The sequence below is a fragment of the Apium graveolens genome, chromosome 6, assembly GCF_009905375.1.
Source record: "Apium graveolens cultivar Ventura chromosome 6, ASM990537v1, whole genome shotgun sequence".
Taxonomy (NCBI): Eukaryota; Viridiplantae; Streptophyta; class Magnoliopsida; order Apiales; family Apiaceae; genus Apium; species Apium graveolens.
The window spans coordinates 253,950,512-253,967,517 of record NC_133652.1 but is presented as its reverse complement, the minus strand read 5'-3'; the positions used below and the strand labels follow the sequence as shown (position 1 = coordinate 253,967,517).

The 17,006-nt window shown below is 36.0% G+C and overlaps 1 protein-coding gene across 1 annotated transcript; it reads right to left on the bottom strand.

Moving 5' to 3' along the window:
• Positions 1-539: 539 nt before the first annotated feature.
• Positions 540-5,695, bottom strand: LOC141668801 (DDT domain-containing protein DDR4-like). Its single transcript, XM_074475815.1, has 11 exons — positions 5,405-5,695; positions 5,188-5,298; positions 4,291-4,377; positions 4,161-4,198; positions 3,990-4,071; positions 3,765-3,871; positions 3,523-3,676; positions 3,337-3,429; positions 3,098-3,212; positions 2,131-2,182; positions 540-1,392 (listed from the first exon to the last, which is right to left on the bottom strand). Exons 1-11 carry the CDS (start codon positions 5,507-5,509, stop codon positions 798-800), a joined length of 1,539 nt encoding a protein of 512 aa, XP_074331916.1. The 5' UTR covers positions 5,510-5,695; the 3' UTR covers positions 540-797.
• Positions 5,696-17,006: the final 11,311 nt, after the last annotated feature.

Genomic DNA, 17,006 nt, shown 5'->3' with positions numbered 1-17,006 from the left:
CCGAGCCAGAACCATCCTGCTAACCTGCCCAACCCGCCTCAACATATATTATCACATAACCAGATTAAAAGGCTTGCAATTTCAAGTGCAACTCTCGGATTGTAATTATCCTTGAAACCAACACAGAATCTATAACTATTATAAAAAACAGGATCATTCTCCATTTTCAGCAACACTCTTATCCTCCACCTTAAATCCACAATTTTATCCTAATTAACACAGGACCCATTAATTACAATCTTAATCTAGAGGAAAACCTCAACAGAAACAAAGCAACTCGGAATCAAAGTTGCATTCTGACAAAATGGGCGAGCTGGAGGATAAAGTGACCATGATTGACTATAAAATATCAGATAAAAGTCTACCGTGACTGAACTGAAATGTACAAGCATCATCTACAAGCAATTGTAATCTATCAATTTCGCAGAAGAACGCAGGGCAGCTTTTTACAAGAGCAGAAAGTTTTATACAACAGTATTATTATATGAGAAGATCTTATCAAGAATATGTTCATGTAAGCTACTTCCCCAACAAAAACAGAAACAAATAAACAATATCCATTGATAATAATTATAATTTATAACACTTCCCTATCATTTTCTCCACTAGTTTAAAGAAAATAGGTAAAGAAAACCACATAGTAAATGTTGTGGTTTCGGGCGCGATCACTTCATATAATAGAGATCTAGCACAATATGTCCCAATATGTAGACAAATTTCCAAATGTAAACAGACAAAAATTAAGGCAAATTATACTTATAGGCACCAACACAAAAAGAATAGTTGTCCTGAATCTTTCAGCTATTGCTGTCATCTGACAAGTTCCCACTGCTAGTTGTATCACTGGAATCTGCTGGTGAACTTGCTTCTTCGGACTTAGGGGAAACACAAGACTTGAGGGAGCTCTTATGGATAGGTCTTCGCCTCGGTCTATCTTTAGCACCTTTGCTAATGTCTTGAGCAGGACTGGTGTCAACCCCAGCAACCCTCTTACTCCAACGCAGACTGACTCGCCTGCGGGCATATGTAGCACGATTGCTGTTTCCAGGGTTCTTATTTTCCTTGTCAGAGGAGTTCAAGGCACTGCCATCCTCACTACTTGCATCATTTATATCATCATCATACTCAACGTCACTATTGCCATCATCATCACTATCTTGAAGCATGTCGCTCACAGTTTCACTTTCAGAAGCAATATCACCTTGTGATTTCACATCTGATTCAGAGCTCTCCTGTGAAGTGGTTTCCGATTCTTTCTTATTATCACTGTGTTTACTCCTCTCTCTGCCTTTCACCTCTGATCCTGAGCTCTCTTCTGAAGATGATTTACTTACTTTCTTAACATCATCGTGTTGTTTTAGAAGCACAGGTTCCTTGGCAGTCTTCCTCTTCCTATATCAAAATTAGTGTTGAACCACAAAAAAATCAACAATGTGGAAATAGCATCACGAAGGCTTACAAAGATTATGCTGCCTCTGATCGAAGTTCAAAAAGCTAGCAAAACTAACAAGGTGATGATAAAAAATTAATAACTACAGTTGACTATCTAAACATATTAATTCAAACTAAGATACTAAATACATTTTTAGGTTAGAAAAAGACACGTCTAGGACTGCAGTATTTTGACTGGATACTATATTTTGATATTAGGTTTAAAACATTATTCATAAGTCATAACACATTTGTATAAGATCACTCGTTGAATTAAGATTTGTATTAGATTAAAGATAATTTTCAGAGAGCCTCTGAAGTATGTAAAACAAACAAATTATCCATGTCTTACTTCTACTTTGGTTTTTACAGTGGTAGAAAAGAATCAAAAAACTGAGCAAAAGAAATTTACTAACTAATTTCTTCCAGGGTTTCGTTGAAATATTGTAGACCTTCAAATATGAATAGTTTGCCGTAATCAATATATAGAAGGTTATCAAATATACAATTTAATAGGATGAACTGTATTCACAAATTTCCATTTTCACAACAAAAATATATAGAGTAAGATGATTATGAGTTTGACTGTTTTCCGCCAACTTTATAGATACACAACAGGAAACATGAAATAAAAGATGTCAAACCTAAAACAAAAGCAAACAGGCAAGATCTGAAAAGCATATACATAGTACAACTTACTTTGTAGGTTCTTGCATGCTTATAGCCTCCCTAATTTTTTTGTCGTATTCATCTGCATTAGAATTTAGACATGATGTTAAAAATTTTAGTAATAAACCTTGAACAGTTATAGGAAACAAACATAGATGTGAAGAATGCATTTTTTTATACAGAAAGTAAATACAATTTTTAGTTCCTAGTTGCTCATACTTGAGCTAATGGACTATGTTCAAGATGGCTATCCTCTTCCCCTCTATAATGACAAAGGTCATGCCTTTAAATCCTTACTGCTCCCAGTAATTCTTCAAGAAAGATATCATAAAAAAAGAATAATATACCAAAAAACACCCATCAGCAACTGTGCAATAGATAATCATCGTGCTCGCTAAGAACTGAAAATAAACTAAAAAACATGCTTTATAGTGACCTGGACAACAATTAAATACTATAATAGTAATAATTTCAGATAGATTGTAGATGATTATACAAGGGAGATACAATGATCATCTATAGACAAACACAAATATCCAATACTGTTTAAAGTATGTGTACAAAGTTTGCTGCTAAACTCAATGCAGATATGCATTTCTATGCCTTGTAGTCCCCACACTACAAGGCATTCTCTAAATTCCCCAACTCAACAGTAATTCAATAGTAAACCAATTAGCAAAATAAAAAAAAATGAAAAAAGTAATAAATTCAAAAGTAACTAAATAAAAAATATTATTACAAATTAAAACTCTAGTAGATTATTTTCTTACATAAAAGAATAAACTAATAAACCGAAAAGTAAATGAACAAAAACTATTCATACACCATCTACTAACAGTGAAAAGGGGTGACAAAAACTTAAATGAAGGAGTTTTAGTAAAAAAAAGTTTGTAGATAAATTAAAAGAACAATGGAGGTGTATTAACTATGTCTGTGTATCTATAACAACACAAAATTTTCGTAGATTTTCATAACTTGGTAATGGATTATCTCATACCATATGTGTAAGTAACTGCTTTACGAGTCCGGCATGCTCGGGTGAGGCCAGAATTCCGAAAACCACTTAAAAGCTTTTCTTCTCTATCCTTTTGTTTTGCTACCCTCTCCAATTTCTGTATAAGAAAAAAAGGTCAACATGCTATTACAAAGTACACATACACAAAACTAGTAAGCTCAACTTCACAATTAATAGCACTTATTTAGCTGAAAAAGCTGAACTATATTCAAGAAACTGACTGTCTGTAATTTCTCGAGAACTGGAATGACATTGGCTTCAACAGTCTTGCAAACTTCTACTTCTAGCTTTATCTTACTAGAGGAGAACTCAACCTGTAATTACCAGTAGTTAGAAGTAATTAAAAGGTTTTTTTTCCTCATGCTATAGGGTTGTCCTACCAAAATAAAGTACTTATTGTTTCTTACCACAACTTTACGAAATTCTTCAGGACTAGTTGCAATTGTTTCCCATTGAATATTTGTTGCCTGAAGATTTCCTTTGCCCTGAACCTTTGTCTTCGTATCAAACTTTTGTACTTCCTTGTATAATCTAAAACCAACGGAAGCATCTCCGTCAAGCCTAACAAGGATAGAAAATGGTTGATTAAATAATCATGCTGATATGTGGAACTGAACAGAACCCAATTTTACAAGGAATGAACACTTACCAGTATGAAGTCCCTTTTTCATCACCACATATCTTTTCTTTCTGAAATGCAGAAACCATAGATCCAGTTTTAATGGAATCGTTGATAAAAGACACTGCATCACCTTGCTGAGAGCTCAAAAAAATGGCGATGTCACTAAATAGATTAAATAATATCCATGAACTATAACATCCAATATCAATTATATACATAGAAGTATATAAATAAGAGAGTTAGGCATAGTACTATGAGTCTGATCTCACAAAGCGCTTTGAGCACAAGTAGTCGAGTTGTGGGTTCAAGTTCTTTGTATTCTGACACCTCCTTCCTTCAATAAATTAAATCATAGCAGAATCAAATGTGTTAGCCTATATATTGCTAATATTAATAATCCAAATTGTAAGTACATCTCAGTACCCTTTATTTACAGTGAGAGGAAGATCCCCATCAGCAACCTGGAAAAAAGAAAGAACAGAAAATACTTTTATACAAAATTAGTGATTATAGACTATAAGGTAGTAAAAAAAAGCAAACAAGTTTAATTTACCCATGGCCACCACTCGGACAGTTTCCTACACAGTGTAGAAACCCAAGCATCGGGACGGTCCAAAATTTTGCTTACTGGCGGTATACCCTGCACATCGTGTTTTAGATAAAAATTAAGAGTGCATTGTGAAGAAAAATCGTTTTGAGAAACATCAGAAACAAATAGCGAGTTTGAACAGATGTATAAAAGGAACATATAGTTCGCAGTTTTCCAAATATTTCAAATAATGACCATTTTCCTCAAACTATTATATCCTCAGTCCTCACATACTCGACAAGATAGACGTAGATCCAACCACCAGATTGCATACAAAAAAGAGTTTACCCCTATTTATATTGCACATCTATAGATCATGTAATAAATATTATGGCATCATCTATACATTATATTCGCCTTACTTTCAAAGTAATCCAGCAGCAAGCATATCAAAATTTTTACATTCAATAAAACATCTACCTCAAATCACATATATCCTAGAATTAACATCAAAACCTAGCAAGATGCCTGAACTAGCAAAATATCTAATATACAAAAATCAAAAAACTCTTCCATAGATAATACTCAAGAGTATATAGCTTTCCAAAAAATCGCCCCTAACACCAAGTACAAGACAACACGTAATCTCACAAAAACGTAACGTAAACATGTAAGACCTAGATCCTTACTCATTTACCCGTATCCAGTAGCAAAACACAAGAAGAAAAAAAAACACTAAAACACAGCTTACAAACACAAAATATACACACACATACATGTTCTAGTCGATAAAATTGACACTTTTTGTCCATCCAAACATGACATAAAACAACGCATTCGTAACCACGATAAATGAATAAAATTTTCCGGTCCCTAGGCTAAAAATAAAAACGACGTTGTAGTGCACATAAAATATAGTACCTTCAACAGCACAATGTGAAGTTTGGAAAGCAAATCGTTGGGCTCGATGATCGCCATCTCTACTTCTTCCGCACTCACTTTCAAATTACTCTTTATTAACGCCTCGAAGACCTGAGAAATCAAAAATCAAATATTAAAAAAACTCACTTCTTCATAAAAAAAAATTAAACAAACATTACTCTATATATAAAACACAAATACACACACACGCACTTACGGTTAAGAAATTGAGAACGGAGGCTAACTCCCAGCGCTGACGGAGGCTGTTCCGTTGAGCAATTACCGTCGCCGGAGCAACATTCCGATCATCTCCGAGGTCCATTTTTGCGTTGAAAAGGCGGCGAGGAGACGAAGAAAGTCGGTGTTTGAGGAAACCGAGGAGTTTTCCCGCCTATAAAAAGAGTGGTGTGTAAAGGTTGAATTTGTGTCCTAGGGTTGGTTTGGGGAAAAATGCAAATTGGAATCCTAATTTTTCTTTACTCCTTAGGCATCTTTGGAAGATCTCGCATTCATTTTATATTTGTTATTCATCCGATATAACAAATATAAAATTGGAATCCTAATTTTATATTTGATTTTAAATTTAAATCAGATATAAGATAGTATTGTATTTTTTTTTCTAACCGGGTAATTTGTTATTCATTCGATCTGAATGATCAACTAACAATGAAAATATTTTTTTATTTAAAAGATATAAACAATATTTATTTTAACATAAATAAAGAACTATAAAATTATAATAATTACAAATAAAAACTTAAATATGTAATATTTATTCCATTTTAAGATTGAATAAATCATATTATGTGAAAAATACAAATTTAAGTAGTGTAAAAATACAAATTTATGCTTTAATACAGGTTTTCCTCACATATATCATATAAATACCATACCCGCTTAATATTTAAATGGAATAACACTAAATCCAACAGTATTTTAGATGTTTCTTATAAATATTATAAAAAATATAACTCTTACTAATTTGGGACATTATAAAATAGGTCAATTTCAACAATACAACTTATATTTGCTCCTTATAAATAATAATGTTAAGTTCAAATTTTATTAATAAAAAAGTTATGAAAAAGAGATGTAGATTTGGAGGGAAGCTATTATTTTAAGAGAAATTAAAATAATGAATGACTAGTGCTTTTTTAAGCATAAAAAATGAGAAGAGTATCTTAATTTTGAGGAGCCAGTGAAGAGGCTTTTTGAGCTTATTATGGGTCAAAATCACTAAATACTAAGTTAAGACATGAGATAGCTAGTCTGATAGACTTCTCTAAGATTTTGATTCAGGTCACTACCTCATTCTCCTCTTTCCGGTCGAAGCCTATCTATGTTATAATGTAACAATATCACAAATTTAATGATTAATCGTGGTAGTGATTGTGTAGTGATTGTTTTTTAGAGTTGTTTTCCATATTAAATAATAGATATAAAATCTTAAAATAAATAAATACAAATATTTAGATGTACTATTAAAAATGTACCAGCATGAAAACCGTGCGAGACACAATTAATGTTCTAGTATAATTTCTAAATTTTGAAATGTTTCACTGTGTGCCATATTTATGATCTCTTATAATTATTGATAAAAATAATTCATAATTAAGATCCTTTTGAGTTTCGAAATGAGAAACCTTAATACTGAATCTTTGTTGTGTAATATTAATCCAGTTTTTTTGCATTTAAATTTGTTGCACATTATCACGCGAGATTGTGTATAATGTTCAATAAAAGGTGTGAATAGGTTTCCTTGAGTTTGTAATCATATATTTATGAATTGTCATTTAGGCTCATTATATATAACATTTAAACTCGATATTACATTAACATAAATAATTTAATTGTAAGATAAGGTAAATCATTGTGTACCCTAATTTTAAAAGGTTTTTTTTAGCTAATATAGTTTCATCGATCCATAGCAGCTTCAGTGCGAAATTTGTATTACTATATGGAGCAGAGTACATAACCCCCAAAGTTGGTTTATTTATCATTTGTTGTATCCGTTAAGTTTTCTCCTATGTACATGTCTTAATACATCCATGATACTTTTTACAGATTTAATAGCTGTTGTATCCAAAATTTGGTATAAACCTTATTTGGGTCAAAATCGGGTCTATTGATCAGAATTGGGATATTGGTGTCTAAAATTAAGGAAAAGATAAGGTATTTATTTTTATCATGAAGGAAGAAGGTGCGCCCTACAGATATTGGGAGGCGCGCCCTTAGGCATACAAGAAGAGTAATGATGACGCCTTACATAATCAGGCGCGCCCTCATTGGTGAAGGAGGCGCACCCTGTTGATATATGAAGAAAGGAATTCAATTGATTCTTAGAGCTATCCCCTAAGGTTAGGGCACGCCTTAAGTGAGAAAGATAGCTTGGATGGGACTTCAACATGGTTACTTGGACGGGTTCTTTGGATGATTCAAGGAAAAGGGATATATTATTACTAACCTATTTGTTGCAGGTACTCTATTGAAGAACTCATTTTTGTAATGCAACCACGGAAAGACGGTGTTCGTGGTCAGAGACATCCAGGGGTATGCCTGGACGAAAGGCCTCCTCCTGTAGTCAATTAGGAATCTTGTTCCCCAAGAACTACATTGGCTTGATTCCCTATAAATAGAGATACATAGGCAAATTGCAAGGGGTCGGAAGCGAGAGTCATAAGGAGCCATCACCAACCCTAAGCAATCTCAGCCCCCAATTCATCACAACCGCCACACTCAGCTCACTTTTCACGCAAAGAACCACCATCGTAGATCTTGATTCCGGCGACGAATATCAAACTTTGTTGATACCAAATTCCTCCGTCAACAAATTGGCGCTAGAAGGGGGGGTGCTGATCAAGATCATAATCTCAGGAGGAAGAGATGTCTCGTCACGATGAAGGTTCTTTGACGCAAGAATTGAAGGATAGCCACGGAGGAATTGCAAACAATGACCACGAAGGAGATCCGTGAATAACTATTTTCGGCCAGGGCGGTCAAAGGAGATTTGAATGTAGTATCCGCGGCCACGATAGAGATCCATGGATGATGATTTCCAGCCATGGGGGTTGAAGTATACAGCCATGGCCACAAAGGAGCGAAGTTGGATGCAAAATTCGGATTTGGTGGGTTAAGCGATTTGTTTACACTGTTTGGATCTTATCTTGAGTTTTGTAAGTCAGATTTGGACAATCTTACAGCCTACGTGAAGCTTATCGAATTCTTTTTAATTAAGAGATGATATGGTTACAAGGATCCAAGTTGAGAAGCCTGTAAACAAAGGAAAATAGTAGCTGCGAATTTTTACCAAAAAATCCTAATTGATTTAGAAGATTGCAAAAAACCTATTTGGTTTAGAAGATCGGAAGAAACCTATTTCGTTTAGAAGATTGCAAAAAACCTATTTGATTTAGAAGATTGAGAAAAACCTATTTGGTTTAGGAGATTGGAAAAAACCTATTTGATTTAAAAGATTGGGAAAAACCTATTTGGTTTAGAAGATTGGGAAAATCCTATTCAATTTAGAAGATTGGAAAATCCCATTCCACCAAGAAGACTGAAGAATCATATTTGATTCAGAAGATTTGAGAATAATATTCAGTTCAGAAGACTTAACCAGGAATAAATCCGAGGACGATCGGGAGGAGAACACTCCAAGATGAATGCATTACTACCATGAGCTAGTCATCGCCTTTAAGACGATCCCTGGAGGTAACACTGAACTAGTTTTGTTGTGTTTTCCGTTAATTATTTTTGGGACTTGTGCATGAAGAAGATTTTGAAAGAGATTTGGCACGGAGGAGATCCCCACAGACTCTTAGGACGCGCCTTGATTAAGACATTTGGGGCCCAGACGACTTCCAACAAATTCCAGGAAAATTCACCGACTGGACACGTCCGTACCTCTAGGACGCGTCCTCTAGGTAACATTCAAAGTTACATATTAATTTTATATCTTGCAGGTAAAAAATATTATATGGAAAAAATCTCATGAGTTACCGAGCGATGCGTCATAAGCTATTAAGGCGCGCCCTCTGCATGTGAGACATTCAGTGGAGAATGGCCTTCCCAGGGCGCGCCCTCAGAAGAAAAAGTCTATGGAAGTTTTCAATGAAGATGTCATGATAATCAGATGAGTTATAGTCACTACTTGAAGAATGGCTTAACTGAAACCACTTCCTCGTCTTTGAAGACGCACCATTTCCTTAAGGCGCGCCCTCAGAAAAATATTGATGGTGAGATGAACTTTATTGACTACAAGGAGAATCTTAATATTGGAATTTCAGAAGAGAAGAAGCTATCAGAGTAGAGGTACCATGAATCCTAGGATGCGCCCCTTGACTGTCAAGGTGAGGCCCTAGGACATGAATGAGCTCCTCCATCTAAGGATGTAATGTTATATCCTCAGCAGTTATAAGTAAACTCTCCAAGGATATCTCTCTTAAGGCGCTCCTTCATTGAAATACCCATGTCATCTTCCTTGATATTACAGACATAATTTAGAAAGAAGCAAATGAAGTACAATGATCTTCCGAGTATATCGAGAGTTTAGTTTCAGCGAACGCGCCCTCACATTCTCAATAATTTGAGTGAGTTTTCAGGACGCGCCTTGAGCATATCTGGCTCATATGTTAAGGCTTCTTCTTTCAATATGATTACCAAGGTCATCTGGTTTTCTTTAGCAAAAAGGAAATATTGGAGTTGCATTAGAAACAGATGAGGCAATAAAGTACTTTTGACAGGGTGTACACTCGGGGGTAGGTCACCTCTCATTAGTTCTGTGGTGTTACATATTGCCACATGAGTAAGATACAAGGCTTTTCCAAAAAGTGGTGTTACATACTGGTGTAAACGAGCCAAACTGTTCATGAGTACTCGAGCTCGGCTTGTAAAAAATTTGAATTCGGCTCGAAAATAATCGAGTCGAGCTCGAGCTCGAGCTTTTCAAATTTTTAACCGAGCCGAGCTCGAGCTTCAAATTATTCGGCTGGTAAGGTTGCGAGCCTTATCGAGAATCTATTATTTTTAATTTTTTTTTATAAATATATTTTTATGTAAATATTTAATATTTATTATATATTATTTATTTTTATCGAGTCAAATTCGAGCCGAACTCGAGTCGAACTGGTCATATTTCGAATTTTTTGTTAATATTTAGTGAATTAATTAGAGCTTTCGAGCCGAACTCAAGCCTACCGAACCTTTTACGAGCCGAGCTTCGAACTTGAAATTAATGGGAGCCTGAACTGTTTTAATCGAGCTCGAGCCGAGCCTGGCAGTATTCGGCTCGGCTCGATTACACCCCTAGGGTTACATATTGCCACATGAGTAAGATACATGGCTTTTCCAAAAAATAAGGGGGATGCTCAAGGTCATAAAAACACCCATGTTTAAGAAAATGCTCAACTTCAAGAAAATGTCTCTGAGACTGAGATGCCCTTTATCGGATGTCACTTCGGGAGATGCCTCACTAAGAGATGTTTCTACATGAGATATGTTCTGCATCCCTTGAGCTTCGTTGAAGTTAGAAGCCTTTTAACAATATTTATCTTTAATTTTATTTGTTACATGAAGATTCTATAGAAGACCCTTGTCGAGGTAGATGCTCCTCTTACAGAGGACGCGCCCTCCAAGGATGAATACCCTTGTCGAGGTAGATGATCCTCTGAGGATGCGACCTCCAAGGAAGAATGCCCTTGTCGAGGTAGATGTTTCTCTATAAGGAAGCTCCCTCCAAGGATGAATACCCTTGTCGAGGTAGTTTCTCATCTTACAGATAACGCGCCCTCCAAGGATGATTGCCCTTGTCGAGGTAGATGCTCCTCTTACAGAGGACGCGCCCTCCAAGGAAGAATACCCTTGTCAAGGTAGACGCCTCTCTGTAAGGAAGCTCCTTCCAAGGATTATTCCCCTTGTCGAGGTAGATGCTCATCTTATAGAGGACGCGCCCTCCAAGGATAAATACCCTTGTCGAGGTAGTTGCTCCTTTTACAGAGGACGGGCCCTCCAAGGATGATTCCCCTTGTCGAGGTAGATGCTTCTCTGTAAGGAAGCTCCCTCTAAGGATGATTCCGCTTGTCGAGGTAGATGCTCCTCTTACAGAGGATGCACTCCAAGGTGAACACCCTTGTCGAGGTAGATGCTTTTTTTATAGAGGACGCGCCCTCCAAAGACAAATACACTTGTGGATGTAGTTGCCCCTCGTACAGAGGACACGCCCTCCAAAGAAGAATAGCCTTGTCGAGGTAGATGCTCATCTATAAGGAAGCTCCCTTAAAGGATGATTCACCTTTTAGAGGTGGACGCTCCACTTATAGAGGACGCGCCCTCCAAAGGATTTCCCTTGTCAAGATAGGCACGCCTTATATAAAGGACGCGCCCTCCAAGGATGAACACATTTTTTAGCAAAACACTCCTCGTAACGAGGACGCGCGCTCGAAGGACGAAAACTTTGTCGAGGTAGACACTCCTCTTATAGAGGACGCGCCCTTCAAAAAAGTTATTTTTGTTGAGAAAAACGCTCCTCGTAAAGAGGATGTGCCCTCTAATGATGTTAATTATTTGACGAAGATGTCGCCACTATAAAGGGAGCACCCTCTAAAAATAGATGAGTGTAGAAGATCATAAAAGTTTTGGCTTTTGATTTGAATAAATGAATCACACTATTTGTGGAAAAGACGAGATTAGCGGTTTGGAGTTATGATTTGGCAAGAAGCAAGAAATCAAATATGGAATGGTATTGTGTCGTTGGTGGAAAAATCACTTTCACCAATAAGGCACGTCCTCCTTATATCAAAGATTATTTATTACTTGAAGATTAGGGAGCCAGTCTTTTATTCTTGTCGCGCCTTCCCTTAGAGCGCGTCCTCGTATGATGACCCTTTCAGTTTAAGGCACGCCCATGAGAAACCAATATTAGGATGAAAAAGTTAGAGAAAACTCTTAAATATTTGTTAATGGATTATGCTTTTTCAAGGTATGTGAGGTGCACACTTTTGTACAATTTCTCTTATTTCTTACACCGAGTTAGCTCATGTAAGCTTAGTGATGTGGTGCATAAGTGGTAAACTTCTCTAGACAAACCTAATGTTAAAGCCATAAAGAAGAAAAGTGGTAGAGACTGACAGATGTTACGTTGTGGGGTGTGAAGTTGTTGTATAGATTCATGACACGCGCATTCATCCAGGGCGTGCCAGATCATGTTTAAAGAAGAACTAGAGCAGGATGAAGAAAGAGGAATGAATAAGTTCGTAAGGCCATACCCTCAAATTGGTAGACGCTCATACAAATTTTTCAAGTTTATTAGGGGGTTAAAAATTCCAATCCCATTTTAAATAGCATATGGAATTTGGGGGTAGTTGTTATGCCCAAAATTTGGTATAAACCTTATTTGGGTCAAAATCGGGTCAATTGGTCATAATTGGGATATTGTTGCCTAAAATTAAGGAAAAGATAAGGCATCTATTTTTATCATGAAAGAATAAGGCGCGCCCTATAGATATTGGGAGGCGCGCCCTTATGTATACAAGAAGAGTAATGTTGACGCCTTACATAATCAGGCGAGCCCTCATTGGTGAAGGAGGCGCGCCCTATTGATGTATGAAGAAAGGAATTCAACTGATTCTTAGAGCTATCCCCTAAGGTATTAGGGCGCGCCCTAAGTGAGAAGGATAGCTTGGATGGGACTTCAACATGGTTATATGGACGGGTTCTTTGGATGATTCAAGGAAGAGAGATATATTATTACTAACCTATTTGTTGCAGGTACTCTATTTAAGAACTCCTTTCTGTAATGGAACCACAGAAAGGCGGTGTCCGTGGTCAGAGACCTCCAGGGGTATGCCTGGACGGAAGGCCTCCTCCTGTAGTCAATGAGTGTCCTCATTGGGGATATGGGGAGAACTTTGGTGTGTGCTTTTGGAACTCTGTCTTTGTAGTCAACGAGTGTCCTCGTTGGGAGACTTCGGAGTATCCTGTACTTTGCACCCAAAAGCTTGGGATCACTTGTCCTGCAATCTGGTAAGGGCTCCTTATCCGGGGGATAAGGATGCGTCCAATATTTTGGGTGAACCACGGCTATACCTGCTGTAACACCCCCAAATCCGGGGTCGGGGATCCGGGTTGTCACGAGTTCCATTTCCCTTAATAACACCCAATCTTAATAAATTATCAACTACTCTGTACTGTGACCCCACAATAAACACACACAGCACAAGTTATAGTCTCAGAGATGAATATCCAAAAATAATCACAAGTCGTTTTATTCCACAATTATATGCCAATACACCTTAAAAAGGTTTCTGAATAAATTTACATTTCTTTGCCATTATTACAATTCATAATTATACATAAGTCTGGTACATCATAAGTTGAAAACCTAGCCTATTGGTAGTTCCTACCTCAGCTACAGCGACATCCACGCCTACAGGAAACTGCGGAATGTTTCCTATCCGCCTGCGAATTGGGAGCTTAGTCATGTTCATCTTTTCTATCTGTTGTTGTGTGATGAAAGAAGAAAGCAAGGGTGAACAGCAAGCCCACCAAAATAATATGTATAATGATTAACAATATATGAGCCTTCTCATAGTACTCATGAAAGTCTTGGTCAAAAGAAATGAACCAAGTTTGATATCTTAATGCGATGAAGTCGCAAAATATTCAGTATATATACATATATATACTTTTCAAAATATGGGAAGTCCTCTTCCATGCATAATACGCACATAGTTCCAGTGTATAACTGTATAAAAATACCGTTGCAAGGTGATCTCATATATCTAACCTTGTCTCAACGTTTTTCTGAAAATCTTTGTCATGCATAAGATAATCATTTACTAGATATAAGTTTAAAAGATGAAGTTACAAGATACTCCAATATACTTATATCTTTTCCAAATACTACTTGAACTACCACCGTTCAAGTTATAATTAGTTCAAAAGTTCATCACATAGATGAGACTACAAGATAATACTTGAATAGATTCAATCTTTGAAATATTATTGAATGAAATAAAGTTACGAGATAGTTCATTAAGTCCCGATATATATATACACCTATATATATCTCTCATACATTTCCTGAAAACCTCTATCATGTAAAGTAAGAACAGAGTTGCAATATCCAATGAATTTGGAAAGAAAAGAAATTTTGGCATAAACCTGATATCTTGCTGATCAGGCAAAGATACCAATAAGTAACCTTTTCTACTAGTAGATGGATGAATCCCCCACCGGTCATCACCCTGGCCACATAAGGACCTTGTGCTGGACCGCCACCCGGCCTCTTACGCGTTGATGGACTGCCACCCAGCCACTTACACTTTGATAGACCGTACCCCGGCCTGTCGCTTATGCCGACTCAATTAGATGGGCTTACTTCCCGAACGTTGGGTAAGTAATCAATTCATTTGTTTTCTCAAAACAGCAACCACGTTGCGAATGTAAAATGCACCACAGAGCTGGATCCCCCAGGTTTTGAGCGAGTATTTAAATCCCCTTTGAAAGGAAGATCTTAAATATAAAAAAAATGAGTTTTGGGGTCCACTCTAACTTTAAAAATCATTTTGAAGACTCGAAAATATTTTTAAGAATGTTTGGAGTACTGCTGATTTATTAAAATAAATTAGTCCCAATATTTTTAGAAAATGTCTGAATATTATTATTTAAATAATATTCCCATAAAGAATAATCTTTATACAAATAATTGAAGTAGAAGTTGTAAGACTTATACTTGAAATGAGTATTAAATAACCAAAGATATACTTATACGAAAGTACTATCTTTATTTGAATAATCGAAAATAAGTTTGATTATCGAAACATTATTCTTTAATAAAATAAAGAATATTATTAAATAATAAGCGGAGTCATAATACCTCGAATGAATATTATAAATAATATTCATTAAATACAATAAAGGAGTCAATACATCCTCAAATGACTATCCAATTAATAATCATTAAATAATATAAACTGAGTCATAAGCCCTCGAGTGAATATTCGAAATAATATTCAATAATAATATAAAGGAGTCATAACTCCTCGGATGAATATTCGAAATAATATTCAATAATAAAATAAAGTTATCGAATAAACCTTATTCGATTAATAGTTTTGAAAACTATAACCATATATATATATAAATATATATATATAAAATCTACTCGGGATCCTCGACTCCCGGTTTTAGAAAATGTTTTCACCTTTGGGTCCCTATACTAAGGGTATATGCAAATTACTGCTATTCTCTAGCATAGGTATTATCAACTGAACCAACAGATATATATGGCAAGAATACGAAACAGGCATGCATATATATACCATATTAGCATGCTTCAATATATCGCAACATTTGCTAATTAACCAACATGCATCTATCGCAAGATAATGCATATACAAATATACATCACAACAACAGTATAACGGGTAGAAAACTTGCCTGAGCGACTGGGGGTTACGAATGGCTCGGGACGAGTCTGGTAACCTATAAGCAACAAGTAAGTTGGAATTAAACCAAAGTCACTTGTAAATCTATACTCTAACCAACTCAGACTCTAACGCTCATTTTGCGCTTACTAATTCTCTTAAGTCACTCGAGTACCCTCGGCTCCACCATTTTTAATAAATTAACCATTACGAGTTTTAAGGCGATTCTTTCGCAGGTGTCTTACCAACTGCCTATTACACCTTACATAAATGTTTCATACTTCAATTAGTCCTTTAAGGTCTTTAACCTATGTTTCAAAGTAAGGCGAGGGGAAAAGTTTCGTTCACGAAACGCCGTTACTTGAAACGGTCGTTTCTCCTAAACCGTGCATCGGAATCGAACGAACTACATATCAAAACGAAGCTCGTAACATGAGCTATCTAAACATGACAATGGTCAACATCTAGCAGGGGGTTATCGGGTCCTAATGTTATGAACAAAAGCAGTCTAAAGTAAATCGGACATTACGACGGCTATGTTTACTCGATTTCCCAATTTTAAACCATTCAAAAACCATCACAATTCAACCTCAATCCATTCATACAACCAAAGTCCATCCTTATCACATCATAACAGCCCCAATAAATTCAATATTAACATTTATACTTATGCCTAAGCTTGAATTTAACTATACTTAAGTTCTTTTAACCAAAACAACAATATTCAGCATTCCATTTCACTACCACTCCAACCCAAACTCTAAACCACAAGCATTAAGCTACTATATCACCATAATAATCAAAATCATCTTATTATACAAAGGAATCTAGGGTTTGGAGATGATATACCTTCCTTGAAGTGGTGGGAGTAGCTAGGAAGCCTGAGGAAGCTTTGAGGAGTCTTAGGAAAGCTTGGATCATAAAGGAAAAACAAGAAAATCAAGTTAAAATTCTTGAAGTCACTATTCATTGTCTTCTTCATTGATTTATTGAAGAAGATTAAGAAAGAATTGAAGGCTTAAACTCATAAGATAGCCATATCTATGCATAAGGATGATTAGGGAATTAACTCACCAATTTAGGAAGCTTGGATCTTGGATTTTGAAAATTCTTGCCTTTAAAAAGTGAAAAAGCCGAGAGCAAATGAAAAAATAATGCCTTGGTTCCTTTTTGTTTTGATGAAGAATGAATTATTTGGCTTGGTTGGTTGGTTTTGTTTTTGTTTTAGTTAATTACCTATTTAACCTTGGACTTTGTGTGGTTCTCATTCAACCACACCTCCTTCCTTCCCATGTCATGCTTGTGTCATGCTATGATGTCATCTTTCCCTCCTTGTCCTCTTCTCATTGGTTGGGTGACATCATCCCCACTAATCTTTTTGATTAACTTCCTAAT